A 25,763-nucleotide genomic window follows, 5' to 3' on the forward strand; every position below is an offset into this window, starting at 1 on the left:
TTATTGTAAAAACCTTCATAACTTTATTCTGGTTCCTTTAAACTTCTTTGGCATACTAATCCTTGTATTTCTTATATTTGTAGTACCAAGATTTCTTAGATTCAATTTTGAACTTCATCTACTTGCTTCTCTTAATTGCACTTCTTTGCACAGACTTTGAACTTTATTATTGACTTCTTTCATAGGCAAAGGAATAGTACTTCCATAATTTATATTTGAAATATGTGAGATTTATATCTTAAGAGTATTAATACGCTCATAAAGATGTGCAATAGTTACAAATCTCTTATTAATTCTACGAAGAATAACATCCATAATATATCTTTTTATAAATAATTCAAAAAAATTCAAAAAAATAAATTAGAAGAGGGTAATCCAAAATCTCTAATATAAAATGAAAATTTCTATGAAGAAAGATAATCTACCGTCTTTAAGAAAAAAATCAGTGTTAAAAAACTAAATTCTTTGTTTGAAGGTGGTTAATTTGCAACCTTTAAAATATAATAATAGAAGAGGTAATAATTCATTTATTTTTAAAATAAGATAAAAAATTATCACTCTTATCAAATTGTCAAGGACATGGATCTTCAAAAATTGAAAGATCAAGATATTCTTGTGTTACTCGAAAAGATTAGATAATTATTTAAAGATGGTATAATATTAAATTAGAATAGATATTGCCAAAGATAATAAGACTAGAAAGTCTTGAAATAAGACTAAAGATTAGAAAAGCATTGACAAGAGTGAAGAAATCTTTACTCTTGCCTCTATATACTATCTAATTAGAAGTTATGTAGTGATGTTTTATAGGACCTTCAATACACATTGACTTTATAAGACACATATCTTATCTTAACTTATAAGATAAGTTTTTTATATGTATGCCACATAATTAGTTTGTTTGACAAGCTACCAACATGTGTGACAAGTGGTTAACTTCTTGACCAAATTTTTAACCTATCAACCAACTATAAACACAAGTAAATCCAAAATTACATCTATGAAGTTTTTAAGAAGATTTTCTAGAAGATGTTATAAAATTAATATAATTTTATCCACTTTTATTTAATCATATAGATAAAATTGGACAAGCAATAATAATTTGGATATAGACAAAGTTTCTTATAATCTAAGTCTTTTGAAAGAAGACTTGATTAGAATTCAATGGCATGAAGATTGCAATATAGAGGCAATTTATGAATGGCATACAATCACATATTTGACTTTAATATTGAACTCTACAACTATTGTGCTTGATCAAAGTTTAGATGATTTTTTTTATAAAAGCCAAGTGATTAGTGATTTATAAAAAAATCTCACAATCTTGTACAAGCTTCAATAAGGGATTATTTCTTCAACTATCTTTGCAATAGAAAAATATAGGATTAGTTACCAAATAATATGTTTTATTAGAATATCAATTTGATATTTTATATATAGTCTAATAGAGCTAGGTACATAGTTTGAAGGCCAAATCAAAGATCTTCCTTGACACAACAAATATATGATGAGCTTTGATATTTTGGTGTACACAAAATATATTTTATGTTGTACAAGAAATATTAGTAGACTAACATATATTGATAGATAGCCACATATATTTTTCAATGTGAAGTATGTAAAATATGTGAATTAATTAGATTAATTTTTAGCACTTTATTATTTTATGTGAAGCCATAATATATCATAGAATTGGGCAATTGTTGGTCATTGGACTTTTTTGTACTACTTCTTATTATTCCATATAGAATTAAATATATGTTAGTAATAGTTGAACATTTTAACAAATACATTGAAGTTGTGGCTTTGTCAAAAAACTCTTCAAAGTTGGAAGCTATGGCTTTTCTTGATTGTATATTGGCACATTTTAGAGCACTTTTTGAAGTCTTAAAAAATCAAGAGATATAAGTTTTTGGAGTTTTGGAGGCCTTATATACTAAAATTTCAATATATTATTACACCACCTCTAGAAACCATCATAAAGTAGATGATTTTGTGGTGTCATATTATAACACAACTATTAGATGAAAGAAAAAAAAAGATTATATTATAGAGGAGCTTATATAAAAATATCTTTGTAAATTATCTTATAAATATAGATAATAGAAAAGTAGGTAGTAAAAATTAATAAATGTTAATGTTTCATTCTTTTAAAAGAGGCTTCTACTTACTTTGTAAGGCTATAAATCAAGAAAAATAAAATATATTAAAAATATAAATTATATGTAAATCTTTAAGAAGAAATTAAGAATAGATTCAAATAAAAATTATTCCAAAATACCAAGAATTGATACTTAAAGAAGATCAATTATGAACTAGGATCAAAATAAAATTCTAAAGCATAAAATTATATATTGTAGGCAATTTCAAGATTTTTAATTAATTAAAAAATAAGGTTTGAAAAAAAACTAGTGAATTTTTTTTTAAGTATGGATTTCATATAATTTAGAAATATATTGAGTTTTTGAAGGCTTTTCAAAATGAGATATGTATTTAATGGTTTTGGATTTTGAAAAATAAATAGAAGTTTACAATTTTGAGTATTATGTGAGTGTTGTAGCATCTTTACAAGTAAAAATTTGATTTTTTTTTTATTATGCTTATCTTCAATGTATTTGAAAAATTTGATGTCAATTGAATATTTATATTGAAAGATTTGAGAGTTTTATTGGATTAGAATCTTGGATATTAGAAAATTAGGATTAGTGAGGGTTTTTACAATTATGAAAAATTTGCTAGTTTGATCATAGCAAAAATTAGTGAGCACAATATGGACTTAAAAATCTACATATTAGCCAAGTTTTGAAGTAATTAAAAGGTTCATCAAGGAGAAATTGCTACTAAAAGATCAACATTTAGGTTGGAGAAGGAGGATAGCTAATATCCAAGAGGTTTAAGAGCTTTCTTTTTTGATTGGTATATTTGATTTTTGTTAAATTTTGTGTGCTTATTAATTGCATTTGAATTTAAATGTTTGTCAAATTTGAATTCAAATAAATGATTTGATTAGTATTTATTGAGATTTTAAATAATTATAGAAATTAGTAAAGATTTAGTTGAATTTTCATAAATTTATTTAGGATTTGTTTAGGATTTTTTTAAAAAATTTGATTATGGTTTTATTAGGATTTAGTTAGGATTGATTTATGGATTACATTAGAATTTAGCTAGGATTAATAAAAATATTTCATTAGAATTTGGTTAGAATTTGGTTAGGATTGGTTTAAGATTTGTGTAGGATTTATTTAGGATTTGATTAGGAATTGGTTAAGATTGATTTAGAAATTGTATAAAATTATTTTAAGATTATATTAAGATATGGTTAGGATTTATTTAAGATTTATATTTTTAATAATTAAAAAAAATTATTTGATATTTTTTAGGATTTCTTTATTATATATTTTTATTTGGTTAATTTATAATTTCTTTATATTTTTTTAATTTATTAAAAAATTATTTTGAGTTTGATTAAAGATTGATTAATATTAATAAATTTTAATTAGATTTTTTAAAAAATTCTATTAGAATTTTTAGGACTTTTTTTTGTTGTTAATCCTATTTTATCTTCCACAACCAAGTAGTTGGTGCATTTTCAAGCAAACTTCATGGAATACAATAATAAAATAGATTGTTTAGATTATTGAGTGTGATTTATAAAAATATAGATTATTTTATGTCAATTACTATAATTAAAATTTAATATTATCATAGAATGTAATAGGTAACAGCTTCAATAGGTAGATATCTTTGATATCTTATATTCTTTATTAATTATGGTATGGACAAAATGTCAATCTTACTAAGTTCAATACATGAAAAACTAGCTCATGTTGTGGATTTAGACAATCTTAATATTTGGGTTCAATATCTACATAATTAAGCAAAATTCTTTAAGAGATCCATGCTTATGGCTATAGAAAATAATCTATTATTCAATATTGTATTATTTTATGATATGCTTGTATTTATAGTAGAATTTATTGATCTCAATTGTAGAGATTTTCTAAGAAAGATTATATGTATTTGCAATGTGAGGTGCATACTATACTTGATGTAACAAAGGCGCATAATTCTTCTTGTTAAAGTTTTGTTGCCTAATGATATTTTATTACTTGAAGTTAAAGGTGGACAAGAATGTTGAAAGCAGCAAAAAATTGTCTCCTTGTTATCTTTCTATTGATGATTTTGTTTTGTACATACTAAACTAGCAATTGTGCTAGGTGGTCTTCTTTATTTTATATGTGGTAAGAAAAAAGGGGCTATAACTATACTATTATGTGGTCAATGCCAACGTGGATGGTATATGACATGCTTGACACTACCGCTTGTAACTCATCCTTCAAGAGATTGGATTTTTCCTTGTTGTAAGAAGTCTAGATATGCTTCATTTGTTGACAAAGATTGAAAATTCCTTCTTTTGTGTATGCCACATGTTTTAGTGGTATAGTTGCTATAACATTGGCTTGATTGAGTACAATTCTACAAGATCATCATTGTAGCAATTATCTCATATTATGTGTGTGTTGTTGTCCTAGTAGAGTAGAAGAGCTCCTTATCAGTTGGTATGGAGGTACTTGAAAGTATATTGATTGTGCATTTGTATTTGGTTTAGATTACAAACTTTATGATTAATTTATATCACTCAATGTGTTGTGTATAAGGATCTTTGTATACATAATAGTTATGTAATGTGGCATTGAGTACAAAATCTTGTTAGATGTATGTGATTTACTTTTAGTTTAATGATTTTCCATCCACTTTGTTTAGTTTTTTTTTTCAGTAACTTGACTTTGTTTGTGTCAACTAGGGTTTGAAGACTCAAGTAGAGAGATCCTCTTGACCTAACATTCTTGCTAAGTCAAATCTAATAAGTAGTTTTTAAAAGAGAGAAATCTAATGTTGTAAGGATTTAATTAGCTATGGTATTTTAGCCACTTAATAAAGTTTTCTAGTTTTTTCTACTTATTTGTATTTGTAGATTCTCCCTTTGTGGTTTGAGAGATAGCTTAACTTGATTGAATATAGATTCATTATCTTTCTTTGTAAGTGTGTTTAAAAATTGTGCATTTATCTTTGGTTTAGATTGCATATTTTATGTACATCTAATAATATTTGGTTTAGATTGCTAATTCTTTTCAATAATAAAATCTACAAACTTAAACTATTTTTTTACAGTAATTGTTGTACTATAAATCTAAAATCTTTTAAATGATGATTTGAATATATATATATATATATATATATATATACACAAGTTTTAACTTTGTATTTTGATCAAAAAATCATGTACAACAGTCATGTACAACAGTCAAAGGCGGTATCTCCAAAACATTTTTATTCCTGCTTTTATCATTTTCAGTTGCAACTCACATTGAATGTACATTTGAAGCATCAAACCTACACTCAAAAGCACATTTCATACAGACAACATGATATGTGACAAGTTGCAAGACAGTTATTTTTGTGAGAATGATACCAGTGGGCTTACGATCACAACATGCATGAAGAAAGGGTTCCGATTGTACGCGACAAAATATGAAAGAATTGCATCACCATGTGTGAGGTTACTCGCAGGGGAATGGGTTGGTCAAATCCAACATCAATACCGACATTAATAATCTAGAGCGCATGAGCCACACATCAGCATGTTTTGCAAGTAGGGTTTCGCCTTGTGTTGCTTGGTTTTGCTTTTCAAGTGCAGGCTACGGCGATGGTCGCAATAGATGGGTCAAAAGGTTTGGGCTCGGTGGATTGTGCCGGGCCGTTGAGCCGCGTCCAGGAGCTTCTTCCGAGCTTGAACCAACTCGTCGAAGAGTTGATTCACTTGCGTCGAGACTTTCTCTAATCGCACCTGTGCAGGGAGAATTGAATCCAGTGAGAAGGGATTGTTTTCTGCCTTCATGAAATTGTTGTGATTGACAAGTTTCGGAACAGATCGGGAGTTTACCTGGAGTTTGTCGAGGAGTTGCATCTGTTGCTGGGCTAGGCTTTCGAGGACTTGCGTCGAGGGCTCCTCTCCGTCGCGCTCCCGTGCTGCAAGCTCCTCAATCTCCAGCCTCAGGTCCGTGACGCAGAGCTCCGCGAGTTTGAGCTCCTCAAATGCGATCTGGCGGTTGTTGCGTCGCGTCCCGGAGCGCTCCTCGCGTAGAATCTCGAAGAGCACCTTGCGGAGCCGCTCCTGTAGTCTGCGGAAGGATGGTGACCAAAGGGCCTCGTCGCCGCGGAATACCTCGAGGTTCTGTTGCCACATGGTGGAGGCGGGGTGGGAGGACGGTTCTCGCTTGAGGGCCCAGATGAGGACGCTGGTGACGAAGTCTGTTGTTTCCTGTGTCGCTCGCATGACTAGCGAGAGCGCGACGGTGCCCCTCCCGCTCTTGTAACTCCCATTGCGAGTCGGTGGCGGCTGCACACTCGCAGCGTTTATGTCATCCAATGAAACTTTCTCTCCAATGGCAATGCTCATTTGCCTCATAGGGCCGTCGGCCGAGCTTTTAACTCGGAAATCTGTCATTTGTGTCGTGAGGAAGGAGGAGTTATCCGCGGCGAGAGGCGGGATTTGGACCAATTGATTGAGCTCGGATTCGCAGCTTTGAAGCGCAGCGATTAGGCCTTTGTTGGATGCGCATTCATGAATACCCGCCCCGCATCTGCTTCAGAGTGGTAATCAATCAGTGACAATCAGTGATGAGGGTCAACCTTTCAACGAGGATGACACTCAAAGTAGAATGGTTAACGATTTTACCTCTGAATAGTTTGCACGACAAGCTGAACGCACATCATGAAATGCTCAAACCTCGACACCGCAGGTTTGAGGACGTTACAGACGTCCAGGAGCTTCATGCTCTCCACCATGTATTCCTCAATCCAGTGCTCGTGGGTCTTTTTGACGTCCGGCATCAGGGCGCGCACTTCCTCGAACAGGATCATCATGTCCGAGAACGTGGACCGCATGAAATCGACCGCGAGTGAGACCCACTCCAGCGTCAGCCATTTTGGCTGAATCGCTTGCTCCAGCGCATCCAATTTATGCGACAGAGAGAGGTAGAATACCTCGCACTTGTCGACGCGCCGGTCGCTTTTCGAGTTCGGCCCTGCCGGAGGCTTCTTCTGGCTCGTTTTTGATGAACCCCACGTCGCCATCAATCAATTGTACCCTCAGAACCTCTCTATTAACTGTTTCCTTCTGCGCGAATTCGAAAGAAATCGATCAGAATCTAAACAAGATTGCAGGAGCGTGAGGCTCCTCTCTGCTCCCCTCATGCACAGAAATCACGTATCTCGTCGTTAAAAAATAAAAATGGAAAAAAAAAGAGAAGAAAATTCTTTGTAAACTGTTGCGAAGTCTGGATTGAACCAAATACAAGCGGGAGCGAGGTCTTATATGAAGCCACAACTTAAGGACTCCGAGCTGTTTCCCTTGCAGTAACAAGAAATCTTCCTCTCATGCTTTCATGTCTTCAAAAAATCGTTCAATCTAGTGCATCATCAGTCTCTCAATGCGTCTCGTCGTGCTTCTATATCACCCGGGCAGGCGGAATGAGTATGACGTTCGTCAATGGCACCGTAGGATAAGGTACCGCGCGGTTGAGTAAGCACTGAAGTAATCGGGACATAGACGACAGTGACCTCCACTCCATCGACAAAATTGAATTCCAACTAATTCTTATCCCAGTTCGCTCCAACACTCTACCTTCAAGACCATCAGACTACAGTGAAAAATCATCTCTGGCGTGACTTGGCACCACTCAAATGACTTCACCCCCTTCTGAATGTAGTGAAAAATAGTACCGACGTGCGTAATCCGCCAGCATCCGAACTCGCAATGATGGAGGCGGATTCCGACGATTCCGTTGCCGCAAACGCAAGCAAAGGGTGATTGAACTAGGGCAATCGGTCAGGCCGGTCCTGAATTGCGAATACCGTGGTGGTCCGAGGATTGCAGGAAGCAAAAAGAGAAATGCTCTAGAGCGCTACCGAATTGACTATTTTGGGCTTTGGTTCGTCTCTTTCACTCTATGTGCTCGGGCCGCGGCCGCGCTGGCGGATTTTCCACTCCAGCGGCCTTGACACTGTCAACAGCGCGGAACCCAATCCTCGAATGTGGCACTGTCCAATTGATCGCAAAGCCGTCATCATGGAGACCAAGTTACGCTTTCTCGGACAAGTCTTCAACCTCGCAAAAAAGTGTTCTTCACACAAAAAGAAGCATGCACCAGTGATCTCAGTCTCCATGCAGAATGAGGTCATCTTTCTGGCCTTGATCAAATGCTTCTTTGCAACTTGATAAGCGTTACGAATTGGGTCTCGGTTTTAAACTAAGATTTCTTTTAGACTCGGAGATCCAATTGATTATATATGTGTGTGTAGTGCTTTTTTTTTTTTTTTTTTTTTTTTTTTTTACCGGTCCGAGTTGCATGGCCGGTGGGGGGGAGGGGGTCTGGTTATACCGGAAGCACACATGCAGGTGCCGTAGCAGCGAGGAATTAGTCGAGAAACATGGTCGATGATTTTGAGGGTTGGGAAAATAAAAAGGAGGGATTGATCAGGACACTTGAGCTTCTGTCACAAGTTTAAAAGTAGATCCCAGGATTTACGTGTTCGGAAGCGACGGAGTCATCACATTCAATCGTTAGATTAGACGCCGGACTCTTACACGCCCTCCGATGAGGATCAAATAACTGAATTTGTTAACTCAAACTGAACTTCGTTTCTCCATCACCATGTCTCTGTCATGGTCACGTCACTTCGGGCGCTAACCATGCACTGCAAGTGCTGCATCACTCATCTCCTCTCCGCGCTTTGCCTCGCGGATCGGCTTTACGTTTTAGAATGCATGGCGCGGGTGCTGACAGCTCCAGCTTCCATCGCCACGGCGCAAATACTTCATCTTCCTTGCAGCGCAAGATATTGTTGAGTTTCGAGTCCACAAGCTCTTCGCCGCGTGCAAAAGCAATCCCAGCGTCAGTCTCCTTCTTTCCGGGCTTCTACTTCACGGCGGTGCATCGCCTCTTCATTCCCCGAACCCATGCGTCGATTCAGCATGGCTAGTGCTTGCTGGTCGTGGCTTCATTCTGTTTTGCAAAAATAATCCCAAGCAAGCAAGCTCAAGAAACAAAAATGAAACGGGATAAAAAGGAAAAAACACACGTGCTCATTAAAATATAAAAGAAGGAACCAGCAAAACAAGGAGAAACGACGTAGATCTCTGATCTAAAAAAAAAGATAAGATACTGCTGTTGTTGTTTAGTTTCCTTCAAAAGATGGCGCATGCTACTTGTGTTGAAAGCGATGGTGTCTCTCTCTCGATTGCTCTCAACATAAGGACACAGTTCCAATCAGAATACATACCTACTCACATAACTGTGTGTATATATATATATATATATATATACATATATAAACAAGTATGTAAATCTGAAAAAATGATAGTTGTTGATAGCCAGAAATGCAGTTATCCATACAAACTGGGCTCAACCCAATGCCACAAAAGCCAGTTTGTTTTTATAGACACACAATGAGCTGTTTGTGTAATGTTCATTATCTTTGTTGGTGTGCAAAAAGCCATGTATTTGTAGTTTGTAAGATTTTTGGAGTTTGACACGATTCATCATGTTGAAGACCCACCTCTTTAAAACAAACAAAACAATCTATTAGATAAAAATATATTCTCCTAACAACTTTTCAAAGTAATTAATGACAATTATTAAAGCCAACTTATTCATATTAAATTTATGTTAATAAGCATTTATATTTATTAATTTAATATTAATTTAAACATAGTTTTATCCACATATATTCTGTAGCTCTACATTATCTTACTCTATATGTTTTAGTCCTTGCAAACCTTTTTTTAATTATTTTTTAGATAATAAAAATATAAAAATATTTTATTTGAATCTAATTTCTATTTATCTATGCCACATAAAAAAAATAAGTATAAAATTTCATTTAATATCAAAACAATTTTTTTTTTTTTTTTTTTTTTTTTTTTTTTTTGTAAGAGTGTATACAAAGATGTGTGGCACCTATCGATGTAGTAAAAGAGAGGCGTCTACCTAGCGGTTCTCTAAAAACATTATAGAAATCAACTAAATTAATTTTAAACATCAAAGTATCAAAAATAAGTTCTTTAAATTACAATCTATTTTTTTAACTAATTGTGTTTACTTAAAAGTGCTTATTGAGCTCATTTAATATTTTTTTATGGCTTATTTTAAAATATATAATTTTTTGACTATCCAAAAATAATTTAGCTTAATAAGGCCCTAAATAAATCACCTTGAGTAATTTAAGAAAATTTTGTAGTTATTTTTATATTAAATACGTTATATGTACTTATAATTAATTATGATTAAAATTATTTTAATTATTAAGAGTATCATTAAAATATTTATTGATTTAAAAATTTAATTTTGATTATGTATAAAAAAATCATAAGTATGAAATCCTTAATAAATATTCTATTCTTACAAAATCCTTAAAAAATTAATCACTCAATTAATTGTATGGAACAATCAATTCTTTTAAAGGTACAAAAAACAAAGATTTTGTTGAAGAAAAATAAATTTTAAGTCTTTAATAATCTATTCATCAAGGCATAATTCTATGCAAATTAATACAACTTAATTCAAGCAATTCAAAAAAATTAAACAAACAAATGTCACTTTAAGGAGAAAAAAATGTCAAATATATATATATATATATATATATATATATATATATATATATATATATATATATAAAGGTGAATAATTTGTAATTTTTTTTTTTTTTTTTAAGAAGTAGAATAATCTACATTTCTTTTAAACAAAACTACATATAATAAGTTCATATTCTTGTCAAATAGTCAAGATCATATAACTATTTAAAACCTTAAAGAAATAATATACTTGTGTGTTGTTAAAAAAATATTGTTGTATTACATATGTGTGTAGTTTGGAAATGCATCAAGCAATTGGTTATTGAAATAAACTTTAATTTTAAAAAAAATGAAAACCTACCAATCCTAATGAATTTTAAAATAAATTCCAATTAAACCTTAACAACATTAATTAAAATCTAGTTAAATCCTAAAGGAATCTTAAAGAAAATTTAAATAATCATAAATGATTCAAAAAAAGTCTTTAAAAAATTCTAAATAAATCCTAATTGAATCTAACCAAATTTTATGTAATTTCTAATAAATTCCAAAAAATATTAAAATAATATTAATTAAATTCTAATTAAATCCTGATAAAAGCTTTAAAATATCTTAAATAAATTTCAATTAAATTGTGACCAAATTCTAGTTAATATTTGAAAAATCCTAAAGATATCTTCAATAAAATTTTGACAAGTTCTATAAAAAATTTAAAATCTCAATAATTTTTTATTAGATTTTTGATCTTGATTCAAAATATTTACACCCCTCAATATAAATATTAAAAAAAATTAAATTAAAAATTTTGAATTGATAGATTAGGAGAAAAAGTTTTTAATTTGCAAGGATATTGCCTATCTTCCTTCTTCAATTTGACCTTAATCTTCCAATGTCAATAGCTCTTTTTTACACCATTAACTTGCTTTATATTTTTTTAATATTAAAAACTAAGTCAACTATCAACTCACACAAAATGAAATTTAATCCAACCAGAATATTGCTCAAATTTATAGAAAATTTCATTGATCTTTAACATTTTAAATTTTGATATCCTAACCCACTTGAATTTCAATCGCCTTTTAACTAACCGTCCCATTAAGCTCATGTTTAAAATACATATGCAATACAACTACTTTATAAAATTTAAAAATCTTTATTTTTAGATCTATTACTAAATTTACAATTTTTTTTTAAATAAAATTTTTTACCACAAAAAATCCAAAGTAATTTAAAACAAATATAAATTTACAAAGCTCTTTTAAAGTTATTATCTACTCATATTCTTCCAACTTAATGCTTAAAAGACTTTATCAAGTCTATTCTTTAATTCCATTCTTTGGTCAACAAAAAACTAAAAAAAAATACTCACAATTGATGTGTGCACCCTATTTTGTATCTTCAATTCTAGTTTTGACATTGGTTCACAACCGGTCTTCTTTATTGTATTAATGTAAAGATTTTTTAAAATAAATTTTATTAAAATATAATCTTTCATATTATCTTAAGATGCCTATAATATTTTTTTTACTAATATACCTTTTTTAAATTTTTTTATGGCTCCACATATAAGTAAAAACCTTTATATAAAAAAATATATATTAATAATAATTTTTTTTATCACTTTATTATATTTTTCATATTTAAAAATAAATTTCTACTATATTTTTTAATTACATATTTTCATAATATAATCTTTAGTTTTTTTTTCTTCAATAATTGTATTACAACAAGATAACATAAAGAAAGGAGAGACAATTATAAAATAGAAAAGAATTATCATAATTATTGTAAGATACAAAAAAATTATAGTCTAAAATCAAGATCAAAACAAAAAATAGGTATTAACAAGAGTGAAAATAGCCTAAATCTTACCTTCATATATACTAATTACAAAGAATGTCTTGTAGAAGCTTTTTAAAGTCTACAAGGTTTAAAAATAAGTTTTAAGTTATAGATTGCTTCCAATGCAACTTTCTAAATGTAAAAAACTTATTAGATAAGTTGTAAGAGCCACATGGTGTTTCTACATAAGTCTTAATACCTAATTTTTTTATTAAATTTTCTTTTTTTAATAATTTGATTTGTCTTGTTATTATTAATATTTGAATAGAAGAAAGAAAATTGTTCATTAAAAAATATTATGATAAATAGGTTGTTTAATTAATTAATTTTTTTTTGTAACAACCTATTTGAAAATAAAAAATTTCCTAAAAACCTATTACTAAGCTAATTAAAAATCAGCTATATAATTTGGATTATAAAATTTAAAAATTATTTTTTAAAAAACTTATCAACTTAATTATATAATATTTGTATGTATCTCAAAAATTTCCTCAAGACTTCTTAATAAAAATATAATCTTCTAAAAAAACTTTATTTAATTATATTTATTAAAATACTATAGGTATATATTACAAATATACTTTTAATAATTTTTATTTTTTTGTATATTTCAAACAACTACAAATGACTAATTTATATGACTATATTTTTAAGAGAATGATAAAGGGATCCAAATATTTACTGAAGCGACTCACTCTATCTTAACCATCATTGCATCCTTGTGGCTCTTATCCATGTTCTCAACCATTCTCTATTTCTAATTATTGCTTAGGATGGAGCATGGGGCTAGCAATGTCGGGAATGGAGCAATGGTTGGAAAGAGAGAAACGATTGAGAATGGAAATGGAGTTGAAAGAATATGATGATGGTTTAAACATGTGGATTAATTTAATAAAAATTTAAATTGCTTTATCATTTTTCTATTTTCATACTTATAATATAAAATAATAAAATATTGATTGCAATAAAGAAAATTTCTAATATAAATAAGTTTGAAGATGCAACTTAATGATGATTTGAAATGAAGTATTTAAAAATTTTAAAAAATAGTATAGGTATTACTATTCAAATACATAAATAAAAATATAGACTTTAAATATTATAAGATACATAAAAAAAATAATTCATTTTGGTATAAAGTTAGTACAATTAGTAAGTATTTTCAAAAAATCTCATTCTAAATTATCTTTAATACAATGTCATTGCATTGAAGATAAAATAGAAAAATTACTAATATTCTATATATAAGTACAAAATACAATTATATGTATATAACGGTGTGTATTAGTAAAATATAATATATATATATATATATATATATATATATATTAATAGTATGCATCAAACTTGGATAAAATTTTTGCTAAAAGTTATGTATTTATGATGATTGATGGATCTTTAAACTTCAAGTCTATTTATAATTTTTTTATAATTCTTTCAATAATTGAAATAAAATATATGGCTATTTTTAAAAAAATTAAAAAATATGGTTAAAAAGATTTCATTATTAATTTGATTTAGTACAAGATCAAATTCTATTATATTCTGAAAGTTGAAATGCAATTGTCAAAAATATACCTATAATTACCTAGATAATATGAATAGGTAGAAATAGGTAAAAATAGGTTAATTTGGTAACATCTTTTGACTAAGCTTTTGAGAAGCTTTATAGATGCAATTTTACCTTTGTACATGTTTATAGGTGATTAATAGGTTAGAAACTTGGCCAACAAGTTAGCCATGTGTCACATGTAGTAGTAGCTTGTGGTATAAGCTAATAATATGGTGCACTTATAAGAAACTTGACTAGCAAGTTAAGACATGCGTCTTGCAAATTTGACATGTGTTAGAGGTCCTATAAAACATTGTGATATAGATCTTCGGTAGACAGTATATATAGAGGTAAGAGTGAAGCCTTCTTCACTCTTGTTAAGTCCTTTCTTGCTTCTAGTCTAGTTCCAAGAGTCTCTAGTTTTCTAGCCTTTGGCTATAGCCATTCCAGTTTCTTATTAAATACATATATATATATATATATATATATATATAAATTATTTTCCTAGTTTTTCATTTCTCTTTGATTTTTTTTTTTAATTTTTTTTTTTTTAATATGTATCTTCTTTGAATACTTGTCTTTGAAAACTATAAATTTAATAATGTAACAAGTATATTATTATAAAATAAAATACATATATGTCAAATAATATTACATTTAAGATATTTTTATTGATGGTGAGATTTAATTAAAAAATATAGACACAAAAGGTAATAGAATACATATATGAATAAAACCAATAATGGTTAAGAAATTCAAGTTATAATTAAATTGATCAAGTATGATATAAACTTGATAGATTACCATATATTAATATGTAATATATATATTAATATGTAATATGTAATATATATATATATATATTATATTTAGTCTTATATATATATATATAATATTTAGTCTTATATATATATATATATATATATATTATAAAAAAATATTTACCATGTAATCAATTTTTTATTTTTGAAGTTCTAAATAGATGTAATATAATTATTTTAATTATTCTTTGGTGAAAGAAAGTATGAAATAGCATCATATGTGATATATTGTATATTCTTTTGGATGGATAATTAATATCTTTTATAGACTATTTTTGATAATTTTAGAAACTTTAATAATTAGTTTAGTAGAATTACAATTTTGTGCATGTATCATTTTAGATCTTAATTTTTTAAAAATAAATTTATCTTTATATATGTGTATGTATCTTAAAATAGATACAAAATTTTATTTTAATTTTGTGATTAGATTATATAAACAACACAATAGCTTAAATTCCTTGCATTAACTAAAATATATATTTTTACTCTACAATCCAGTATAATATAGAATTTAACTTGCACTAATTTTTATTATATATATATATATATATATATATTTTTATCTTCTAACTCATACTCTTTTTACTTTTTTTTCATAGATGTCTTCAATTGTTATCTTATAAAATTAATTAGTACTATTGGAATTGTTATTTCAAGTTTAATACACTTCTTAAAGGACACCTTTTGTAAACATTGTTACACATGCCAAATTGCACATCATTTTGATTTTATCACTTCAATCCTTCAAATGATTTTTTTATTTTTTTATTTTATTTATCCTTGTTCTTCTCTTGTTGATTTCCTTTTTCTTTATACTCTATGCTGCTAATTGTTGTAGGTTTTAATCTCTTTAATTTTTGCTACTTGTTTTGCAGATAGTTTGTTTATTAAATGTTGGTATCTTTTTTTTTTTTTTTTTTTTTTTTTATCGATTAGTTTCAGAATACAGCTTTAAAAAAAAATGTTTTAAAAATGTAATAAAAATTTATATTTATTTGATATATGTGGTTGGATTATAGCAGCAATAAGGAATTTTATAGATATTGTTTTTTAGAATTATTAAATTTGTACAAAAAACTTTAAAATTACAATAAGGCACTAACTAATATTCGAATAGATAAATAAGTAGATGATTTTTTTATTATCTGATAAAAAAATATATTAGTAAAAATTAAATCTATAAAAATATAAAATTTTATCTTTTTTTTTATTCTATATAAATTTCTTCATTATTGTCATAAGATAATATGTAAACATCAATAGAAATTGATGTTTTCTTTTTAAAAGAGTCCTACAAGGATTTTTTCCTTTATTACCCTCTATATTTTTATCTTTAAAAATAATAATATTGAAATTTATTTAGAATAATAACCTCCAATTAATTACACTGAAGTTAAAGGTCATCAAAATAGATAATAAGAATCAATGATCTTTTACCAAGAGAGTATTGTGGAGGCCAACATTTCATCACCTGATGACCAAAGAATATGAAAAACGGAAAAAAATAATTTTATTTTTAGTTTTCGATTAAAAAAACATTAAATATTAACTTACCAACAAATATTCCAGATTAAGGAAGTTGATACCCGTTTTAAAGCTCGGGTGGCAGATGCATCGCCGAACAGTTAGAGGACGAATGCCATTCACTACGCTATTATAGACGATGCAAATCGTCAAACGGATGAAAATGACTCAGAAATGAATGTCGCACTGGAATCGTTGACCGCATCTAATATCATCCACGGAGCTGTTCCCCACGCTGATACACCGACCATTTCCTCGCAATCGGCGCAAGTGGATGAGGAGCGTGTCAGCGTGACTGGCGAACGAGCGGATCATCACTCCCCGAGCAAGAAATTTCAAACCTTCGATCGCGGGGGAAAGCTAGTGATGCCATCCAGTCAACGATCTCTGTCATGGTGACAAGCCCGAAATCGTCTGCATTCGTGCGAAGCCAAGGAAGGGCGGAACATCGGCGAACTACTGTGGGTCGATTCTTGCGGAGAGCCGAGGCCAGCGCGAAATCTAGCGAATTCGCTGGATCGGAGGGAGGAGGGAGGGCTTCAGCAATCGCACCCACGTTCTGATTCGCAAATATCCGCTCTCTGTGGGCCCGTATGTATCCTCTTCTTGCGGCCCTAGATCGGACCTTTTGGTGGTCGAGGCATGAGGGAGGTGGCGTGGAATTCTTGCACTGATGAGATGGGAGGGATTTTCTTCTGTAGAAGATCTTTGTTGCCCACCAGATTGGCTTTTCTCGCCCGCGCTTGCTGCCCTCCTGTCTGCATTCCGCACCAGTCGAGTGGTCCTGGTACTGTACGCAGGATGGCTTTAGTTTAGTACTATTGTCGATGCGACAGCTTCTGTACGAGGCCGGGCGTATAGATTAGTGCTGACTTTGGAATTTTGTAGGTGATTTCAAGGTAAAGGTTGTGACAAAAGGCTTAATCCGATGGATCTCACGGTTGGCTGCATTGGATACGGATTTTGTGTTTGATCTCAGCGTGGCGAATGTAAGCGGACAGCTCTAGGTGGTGAAGCTGTGTGAAGTCCTCGTTCTTTCTTGTGTCACGGAGGCGGAACCCGTGCTGCGCAGAGGTGGTGATTAGCGGTTCGAGAACGGATTCTATTCGTGGATTTGGTGATCGCTTCTGCCGGGGTGGACTTCAGGTCTAAAGGCGACGCGGTCGGTGTGCGGTCCCGTTACTCGTGATCCGTTTCGGTGTTTAGTTCCGGTAAGCATTGGAAATCCTTCTCATCACCACAAGTATAAACGTGGTCATTATCTGTTTTGTGATCTGAGTAAATTTTGCAGTGCTTCTTCTTGTGTCATAATTCTACACCCACCTTGTTAGTTCTGCGATATTGCAACGACTTTCTTTGATAGGGTTTTAATCACTTTACCGTGTCTAAGGCGAAACAGAGCACGTAAAAAAGGCCGAGAGTTGAATACTTGATGCGTTTGGAATTCTCGTGAATGCTCCTGAAGATCCATTTGTGTGTTGCTCAGCGTTCCTCTAATCTCGAAGTCTTGTTTGTCTGAGGTCAAGTCCGTTTAATATATACAACCCCATACTCAACAACTTGGCTTTTGCGATGTATGCGATTGGCCCACTTCTTTCGTTAATAGTGTTCGTTGCCTATTAACATTAGATTCTTTACAACTACGAGTGCTTTTGAGGACAGCCTCGTGCGAGTAATGTTGACTGTTTGAATGTGTGGTTTACATGTTCGCAATCTTAGGTCTCACATATCAGAACCCTAGTTTGTTTCTTCTTAATCTCGTGTGAATGGTCTACGATTCAAATCGTCGTCGTTTACGGAGAGTGTAAACGATCACAAATCGCTGTCAAGACATGTTCTCGTCTAAGTGAAAGTGAAAGCCCTTTATTTTTAATTCCTCCAGTTTGGGCCTCGAAGCGTGGGAGGTTGTTTCGACATCTTTTGCGGGTAGTTGAGGAAGCTTGTGTAAGTTGTCCGCTGGAGCCTGCAATATTCGTTTCACTTAGCTTTTACAAAGATGCTACTTAGTGCTTGAAAGAGCGCTAATTAAGCTCTGAAATCTAGTCTAGACATGAGCAAGGTCTTAAGTTCGGTAACAGTTGGTCCTCGTATTGATGCATTAATAACAGCGTACATCTACTACAATGAAACACTGTTTGTATCAGTATTCTTTAATGTTGACGTCGCTCTCTATAATAGCACCATCGAAGCACACTTCCTTGCTAATCAATATGACTAACGAATCTGGCTGTGCACATGAAAGCCCTCGTACTCACCATTGGTCCAATCTGCTTGCGCCTTCTCCCAAACATCTGGTAAAAAGGACAGATTATAGTTAATAAAGCCATTGCTATGCAAACCTGTTGTCAGCGCAGCAGCAGTTCAGAAAAACATGATAGGTATACAATTGAACTCTGTCAGTCCAAAATCTTCTTGTGTATACAACTCCCGAGTTCTAACATTAACAGCTTACAATGCCAAAACTAAAAGCTGTTTCTGTCATATTTTTTGCTGTAACCCTCACCTTACATATGACAAGCAATAGACTATCTCAATATAACCCTCTACTATGATTGCTAGTGATTATTGGACGTACTACCAATTGTTATTATATTTCCTTCTTTCATGATTGCTTTGTGTTTCCCAGCGTTCCAAACGAGAGTTGTGTTGAATATATATCGGGTTGCTGCTCATGGTGGACAGGAAGTTGTGGAGTTGGGAAGGCTGATGTGGGGACATGAGCACTGAATGGGCAACACATGTGTAGGGGCAGCTAGCAAGGCCGGCTTCTTCGAGTTCCCTCAGGAAGGAGGCTCGCCCAGTCCCTCGGTCACACCGAAGGGCACGCAGCCAGAGGAGCCGGCAGCGAAACCCAACAACCCCTCGCCAGAGGAGCGGAGGAAATCCGGGGCGGGCGTTGAGCAGGAGGCGAGAGCAGAGCTTAAGCCCCAGCTGAGCCTGACGATTCAGGCGCCCGCCGTGATCCGGATCGCACCCACAGTGTACCCATCCGCAGCGAACAGGAGGCAGGAGAACTGCGTGGTGCCAGCCATGAGGAGAGCAGGGCTGAACCTGATCCCGGGGCTGAGCTTCACGCACTCGGTGCTGCAGCGGCAGACCGAGAATCTGAAGGACCTGTACAGGCTGGAGCGGAAGCTCGGGCAGGGGCAGTTCGGGACGACGTACCTGTGCGTGGAGAAGGCGACGGGGAGGGAGTATGCGTGCAAGTCGATTGCGAAGCGAAAGCTGATCTCGCAGGAGGATGTGGACGACGTGCGGCGGGAGCTGCACATCATGCACCATTTATCGGGGCACCCGAACATCGTGACGATCAAGGGCGCGTACGAGGATCAGATGGCGGTGCACCTAGTGATGGAGCTGTGCGCGGGGGGGGAACTGTTCGACCGGATCATCCAGCGAGGGCACTACTCGGAGGCTCAAGCGGCGGAGCTGTGCCGCGTGATCGTGGGAGTCGTTGAGACGTGCCATTCGCTGGGCGTGATGCACAGGGACCTGAAGCCGGAGAATTTCTTGCTATCGGACCAGAGCGAAGGCGCGGCGCTGAAAACGACGGACTTCGGTCTATCGGTATTCTTCAAGCCTGGCGAGGTGTTCACGGACGTGGTGGGGAGCCCGTACTACGTGGCGCCGGAGGTGCTGAGGAAGCACTACGGACCGGAGGCGGACGTGTGGAGCGCGGGGGTGATACTGTACATTCTACTGAGCGGAGTGCCACCGTTCTGGGCGGAGACGGAGCAGGGGATATTCGAGCAGGTATTGAAGGGCGAGCTGGATTTTGTGTCGGAGCCGTGGCCGTCTATATCGGACAGCGCGAAGGACTTGATCCGGAGGATGCTGGACCCGAACGCGAAGCGTCGCCTGAAAGCGCATCAGGTGCTGAGCCACCCGTGGATTGGCGAGGAGGGTGTGGCTCCGGACAGGCCAATGGATCCCGCGGTTCAATCGCGGCTGAAGCAGTTTTCGGCGATGAACAAGCTGAAGAAGGTGGCGATCCGGGTGATCGCGGAGCTTTTGTCGGAGGAGGAGATCGCCGGGCTGCGGGAGATGTTCAAGATGATCGACACGGACCACTCGGGCACCATCACGTTCGAGGAGCTGAAGAGCGGGCTGGAGAGAGTGGGGTCGAACCTGGTAGAGTCGGAGATCCGGCAGCTGATGGACGCTGCGGACGTGGACCAGAACGGGACGATCGACTACGGGGAGTTTCTGGCGGCCACTCTGCACCTGAACAAGATCGAGCGGGAGGAGAACTTGTTTGCGGCGTTTTCGTGGCTGGACAAGGACAACAGCGGGTATCTGACGGTGGACGAGCTGCAGCAGGCTTGCAGCAAGTACAACATGGGGGAGACGTCGATCGAGGATCTGATCCGGGAGGTGGATCAGGACAACGACGGGCGGATCGACTACAACGAGTTCGTGACGATGATGCGGAAAGGGAACGGTGCAGTGGGTCGGACGACGCTGCGGAACAGCCTGAGCCTTTCGGACGCACTGATGAACCCACAGTGAGGAGCGGAGGGTGTGGGACGCGAGATGCCGAGTCAAGTGGACCAGTACTGCATGGTGGGCGATGTATTCCCCTAAGCTTCCAGGAGGCACGCAGCAGGAGCAACAGCAGAGGAAGCGGGAGCCTTGTGCTGGTTGGCCATGCGTGTGTGGAAGAGAGGACGTTGCGATGGATGGTTGTGAAGAGGCTGAGACGATGGCAAGGTGTGTGGGCTGTCGGGCAACGACGGGAAGGCCGCAGACTGGTAATGTACATGAGATAGTGATGCGAGTAGTGAGTAGCGACAGAGCAGCGATTTTGCTGAGAGTAGAGGTGGATCTATGGGTGGATAGGGACGGTCAAGCGGCGAGTGGCTGTTTCTGTTTTGCCTGCTGGGCCGCCGATCGGTCCTGTTTCTGTAAACGCGTGCCGGTGACTGGCGATTTTCGATATGATTGCTTTGAACATTATCGAACCTTTATTTTCCGGTTTTACTACCACAGACTGGCGCTTAGGAATGCATGTGAATGGAGTCTTCTGTTTGTAGGCTTTGTTTTTCTCACCTCGACTTGTAGTTCTTGCTTTCGGATTGCCATTTCAATTGTATTCCTGAGTCGGTCATCGAAGCAGTACCGTTGTGCAGGAATTCGTTCGATTTGAATGGGCATGTTGTTAACTGCATTTTCCATGCCCTAATCGTTTTGTACATCCCAGTTGGTTTTTTTACGTTCCCACAAGTCCTACGGCTGGAGGTATTCTGGCTAAAGTGTCTTCCACTGTACTGGGTTCGGTAAGACATCCTTGCAAGGGAATTGCAGGGATGTCCTCCTTGGTTGGATGCTCGCCATGGTGTAGCCACCTGGGACGCTGTGCAGTGGTGAGAGCAGATTACAGCTCCGATGCTGCCCAAGTTAGATGGAAAGAATAAATTTGTGACTTGCTTCAATCTTGGGTCTCACTCTTTCATGGCTTCTTCGCTTAGGAAAAGAGGACCTAGATTGGGCTTATCAGGGTTGTTTGATGGATGAACCGTGGAGACTTTGTGTATGTCCATAAGTCCTGTGGGTTGCCCCTTACCGGCTACCCCATGGTATGGTATGGTTTGGGTTTTGGGCTGGGCAAAATCCAGATCACTCTAAATTATGTGAGATTCCATCAAACCAACATGCTTTGGAAAGGTTGGTGCAATGGTTGTAGACTCCAACTATATTGGGTGGATCACGTTTAATGTTGGCTGCAGATGTTCTTATCTTGCTTTGTTTTTGACCTCTTCTCTTGGTACTTAGTCACTTAGGTACTTGAATTTTGCAGGCAGGTGTAGGTAGGTAAGAGTAGGCATTTAAAATTTTGTTAAATTGCATAGGAAATTAAAACCAAATAATTTGTAAAATATTATAAATATTTATAAATATTTTATTTACAAAATTGTTTTGAAGTGACTTTGGTTTTTGTGAAATAAAATATGTTTGTATTTTAAAGTATTTTGTGAGATTTATAGCAAATCTATAAGTATTTTTTTTAAGGTTTATGATCATAATTTTGATTAATGTATGTTGTAATTTAAAGCTTGATTGGATGATTTAATTATAGGTTATTGAAATTTAAATGAATTGAAGTCTTGGAAATTAAACTTTAAAAGGTTAATAATGTTTTTTAAGATTTATAATTTTATGTATGTTGGATTGAGGTAAAATTTGGCTAATAAGGAGCAAACTTGAATTTGAACAACTATGCACATTTTGAAAGCAATTGAACAATGAAAACAAGAGATATTGGAGCTAGGAGATTGACATCAAGATTAAAGAAATAGGCTAGATGATACCCAAGCGGATTATGAGATTTTTATCTCATTTAGTGAGTTCATTCCTCTTCAAATTTGTCATTCTTGTTTTTAACTAAGAAATTGAGAGGTTTGCAAATTTTGAGTCAAGATCAATGATTACATTGTTAGTTGTTGAAGTTTTGAATCTATTATAGAATTTGGTTAGTGTTGGTTAAGATTAGATTAAAGATTGGTTGGGATTTGTTTATGATTCACTTGGAGTTTTATTAGAATTTTGTTAAAATTTGATTAGGATTCTTTAGATTTTTATTAAAATTTGGTTAAGATTATTTAGAATTTTTAAAGATTTGATTAGAATTTGATTAATATTTGGCAAGGATTTTATTAGAGTTTGGATAGAATTTGATTAGGATTTTGTTAAGAGTTGTTAAGATTAGATTAAGGCTTGATTAGAATTTAATAAAGTATATTAGAAATTATTTAAGATTTATTTAGAATTAATGAGAATATAATAAGATTTTTTTAAGGTTGATAGGATGTACTTAAGATAATAGAAGCTTACTTAGATTATTTAAGATTGCCAAAGGATGTTTCTAAATACTTTATGAATTTTTTTGGATTATGAATCAAACTTTAAGATAAGTTCAAATCCTTTGATAGTCAGATGCCCAATGCGATTCCAAGTTAGTTTTTAAATTACACAACAATATAGTTTTCTTATGTATTGTCTTATTTAGAAAGACACCAAGTATCTAATTTTAGAAGGTAACTTGTATTTTACAACAAACAAAAAATCTAATAATTTTAATAATATCCTAAATTATCTTTGATTGAATTTTAATAATTCCAATAAAATCTTAATCCATTTGATAATAATGTCAAGTTGAGCTCTCATATAAATTTAGTGTTGTCTAAGATGTAAAGTTGCTGTTACGTATCCAAAGTAACCACATCCAATTGAGATGGTGTTATCCATCCAAAGAGCCTATACTTGTCAACTAATGATATCTACCAAAGTATCTTGATGGCATGGCATCAAAGAAGTGATAAGTAAGGAGATAAGACACTATTATGAAGCCGTCAAAATTAACAAGGATGTAGTAAGGCATCAAGGTTAAAAACTCAAGAAAGATAAGTAAACAAGTAAGATAAACATTAAAGAAAGATGAAAAAATAATAATAATAAGAAAATATGTATATTTAAGAAGAAATTAGAATGACTATTGCTAAAGATTAAAAATCTAAAGATTCTTAAAACTATACTAGAAGCAAGAAAATAATTGATAAGAATGAAGAAGGTTTTACTCTTGCCTCTGTATATTATTTAACTAGGAGCTATGTAGCAATATTCTATAAGACCTTCAACACATTTCCAATTTGCAAGACATATGTCTTAATTTGTAAGACAAGTTGGTTAGTTTGTACTGCAAGTTATCAACTCGTACAACATGTAATTAACTTATTGACCAAATATTCAACCTGCCAATCACCTATAGATACTTATAAAGATGAAACCACATCTATGAAGCTTCTAAAAAGCTTTTCTATAAGATATTATCAAATTATTCTACTTTTAGTTACTTCTACTTATGCATATTATCTAAATAACTATTAAAATAAATATGTATATTCATGACATAAAGTAGAGGAATATTTAAGATTTAAAAAGCACTTAATGGACAATTGAGAAGTAACACAATACTTAGTAGGTCCTAACTAGTAGCACTATAAATTATTGGACCAAAAGCTGTGTAATAACAACTAAACAAAAAATTGGATTTTGACTTTTTTCTTGACTATTGTATGTATTGAGTCTAATCTTGGAAGGTAGTATCTTGTACTTATCAGTAACTTCAAAAGTCTAAGTAATGGTTGCTTAAACTATTTGGTAATGGTATCAATCTTGAATATCCTTTTACATCAAGTATAGTAAAAAATATAAGATTATCTAATCCATTTGGCAATAATGTTAAATTTGAGTACTAAGATAAAGCAATTTCAATTAAAGATGTATGATTGCCTAATCCATTTGGCAATGACATTAGGCTTGAATACCTTCTTAAATTTAGTATAGTCAAAGTTATAAGGTTACTCAATCCATTTGGTAATGATGCCAAGCTTGAGTACAAAGATAGATCAATTTTAATCAAAGATATAAAATTCCTTAATCTATTTGGCAATGATATCAAGCTTGAGTAATCTCTTAGATTTACTGTAATCAAAGATGTAAGATTGTCTAATCCATTTGGCAATGATGTCAACCTTAAGCACCAAGATAGATCAAGTGTAGTTAAAGTTATAAGATTATTCAATCTATTTGATAATAATTTCAAGCTTGAGTACGAAAATAGATCAAATGTAGTCAAAGATGTAAGGTTTTTCAATCCATTTGGTAATAATGTCAAGCTTGAGTACAAAGATAAATCAAGTGTAGTCAAAGATGTGAGCTTACCTAATCCATTTGGCAATGATTTCAAGCTTGAGTACCAAGATAGATCAAGTGTAGTCAAAGATACAAGGTTAATAAATTTATTTGGCAATGATGTCAAGCTTGAGTACTAAAATAGATCAAATATAGTCAAAGATACAAGATTATCAAATTTATTTGGATATGATGTGAAGCTTGTACACCAAGATAGATAAAGTTTTGTTAAAGATGTAATATTGTTTAATCTATTTGATAATGATTTCAAGCTTGAATATTAAGATTGATGAAGTTTAGTTAAAAATATAAGGTTGTTCAAACTATTTGGCAATAACATCAAACTTGAGCAAAAAGATAGATCAAGTGTAGGCAATGATCTAAGGTTGTTTAATCCATTTGGCAATGATATCAAACTAAAGCACGAAGATAGATCAAGATTAGTCAAATATGTAAGATTATCCAATCTATTTGGCAATAGTGTCAAGCTTGAGCATCCTTTTAGATCTAACATAGTTAAAGATGTAAGGTTGTATAATCCATTTGGTGATAATGTCAAGTTTGAGACTAAAATAGATCAAATTTAGTTAAAGATATAAGATTTTTTAATCCATTTGGTAATAATATTAAGCTTGAGGTCCTTCTTAGATTTAGTGTAGTCAAAGATATAAGTTTGTTCAATCCATTTGGC

At 33.4% G+C, this 25,763-nt stretch overlaps 2 protein-coding genes across 11 annotated transcripts; one reads left to right on the forward strand and one right to left on the reverse strand.

Moving 5' to 3' along the window:
* Positions 1-5,498: 5,498 nt before the first annotated feature.
* LOC112273031 (uncharacterized) lies at positions 5,499-7,999 on the reverse strand. Of its 6 annotated transcripts, none has more exons than XM_073529155.2 (4): positions 7,793-7,999; positions 6,743-7,183; positions 5,948-6,647; positions 5,499-5,851 (listed from the first exon to the last, which is right to left on the reverse strand). In XM_073529155.2, exons 2-4 carry the CDS (start codon positions 7,138-7,140, stop codon positions 5,729-5,731), a joined length of 1,221 nt encoding a protein of 406 aa, XP_073385256.1. In that variant the 5' UTR covers positions 7,141-7,183; positions 7,793-7,999; the 3' UTR covers positions 5,499-5,728. The 6 variants fall into 6 exon arrangements, with proteins under 6 accessions (XP_073385256.1, XP_024357116.1, XP_024357114.1 ...); XM_024501348.3 differs by having other exon boundaries at positions 7,395-7,999; XM_024501346.3 differs by having other exon boundaries at positions 7,362-7,999.
* An 8,725-nt stretch (positions 8,000-16,724) lies between these two features.
* On the forward strand, positions 16,725-21,367 carry LOC112273273 (calcium-dependent protein kinase 4). 5 transcript variants are annotated; one of them, XM_073529472.2, is made up of 3 exons: positions 17,009-17,592; positions 18,624-18,759; positions 19,064-21,367. In XM_073529472.2, the coding sequence occupies exon 3, from the start codon at positions 19,109-19,111 to the stop codon at positions 20,888-20,890; it is 1,782 nt and encodes a 593-aa protein (XP_073385573.1). In that variant the 5' UTR covers positions 17,009-17,592; positions 18,624-18,759; positions 19,064-19,108; the 3' UTR covers positions 20,891-21,367. The 5 variants fall into 5 exon arrangements, with proteins under 5 accessions (XP_024357591.1, XP_073385573.1, XP_090101129.1 ...); XM_090245003.1 differs by having other exon boundaries at positions 17,012-17,592; positions 19,128-21,367; XM_024501823.2 differs by lacking the exon at positions 18,624-18,759 and having other exon boundaries at positions 16,725-17,592.
* Positions 21,368-25,763: the final 4,396 nt, after the last annotated feature.

The sequence above is a fragment of the Physcomitrium patens genome, chromosome 20 (genome assembly GCF_059467195.1).
Source record: "Physcomitrium patens ecotype Gransden chromosome 20, ASM5946719v1, whole genome shotgun sequence".
Taxonomy (NCBI): domain Eukaryota; kingdom Viridiplantae; phylum Streptophyta; class Bryopsida; order Funariales; family Funariaceae; genus Physcomitrium; species Physcomitrium patens.

What these genes read in the sequence shown, in the direction of transcription:
- LOC112273031 (XM_073529155.2), bottom strand. Translation starts at nt 7,140, where the DNA reads ATGGCGACGTGGGGTTCATCAAAAACGAGCCAGAAGAAGCCTCCGGCA. An exon ending in GTCGTGCAAACTATTCAGAG is followed by an intron (nt 6,648 to 6,742) that starts GTAAAATCGTTA and finishes ACTCTGAAGCAG; the next exon opens with ATGCGGGGCGGGTATTCATG. An exon ending in AACTCCTCGACAAACTCCAG is followed by an intron (nt 5,852 to 5,947) that starts GTAAACTCCCGA and finishes CTCCCTGCACAG; the next exon opens with GTGCGATTAGAGAAAGTCTC.
- LOC112273273 (XM_024501823.2), top strand. Translation starts at nt 19,109, where the DNA reads ATGGGCAACACATGTGTAGGGGCAGCTAGCAAGGCCGGCTTCTTCGAG.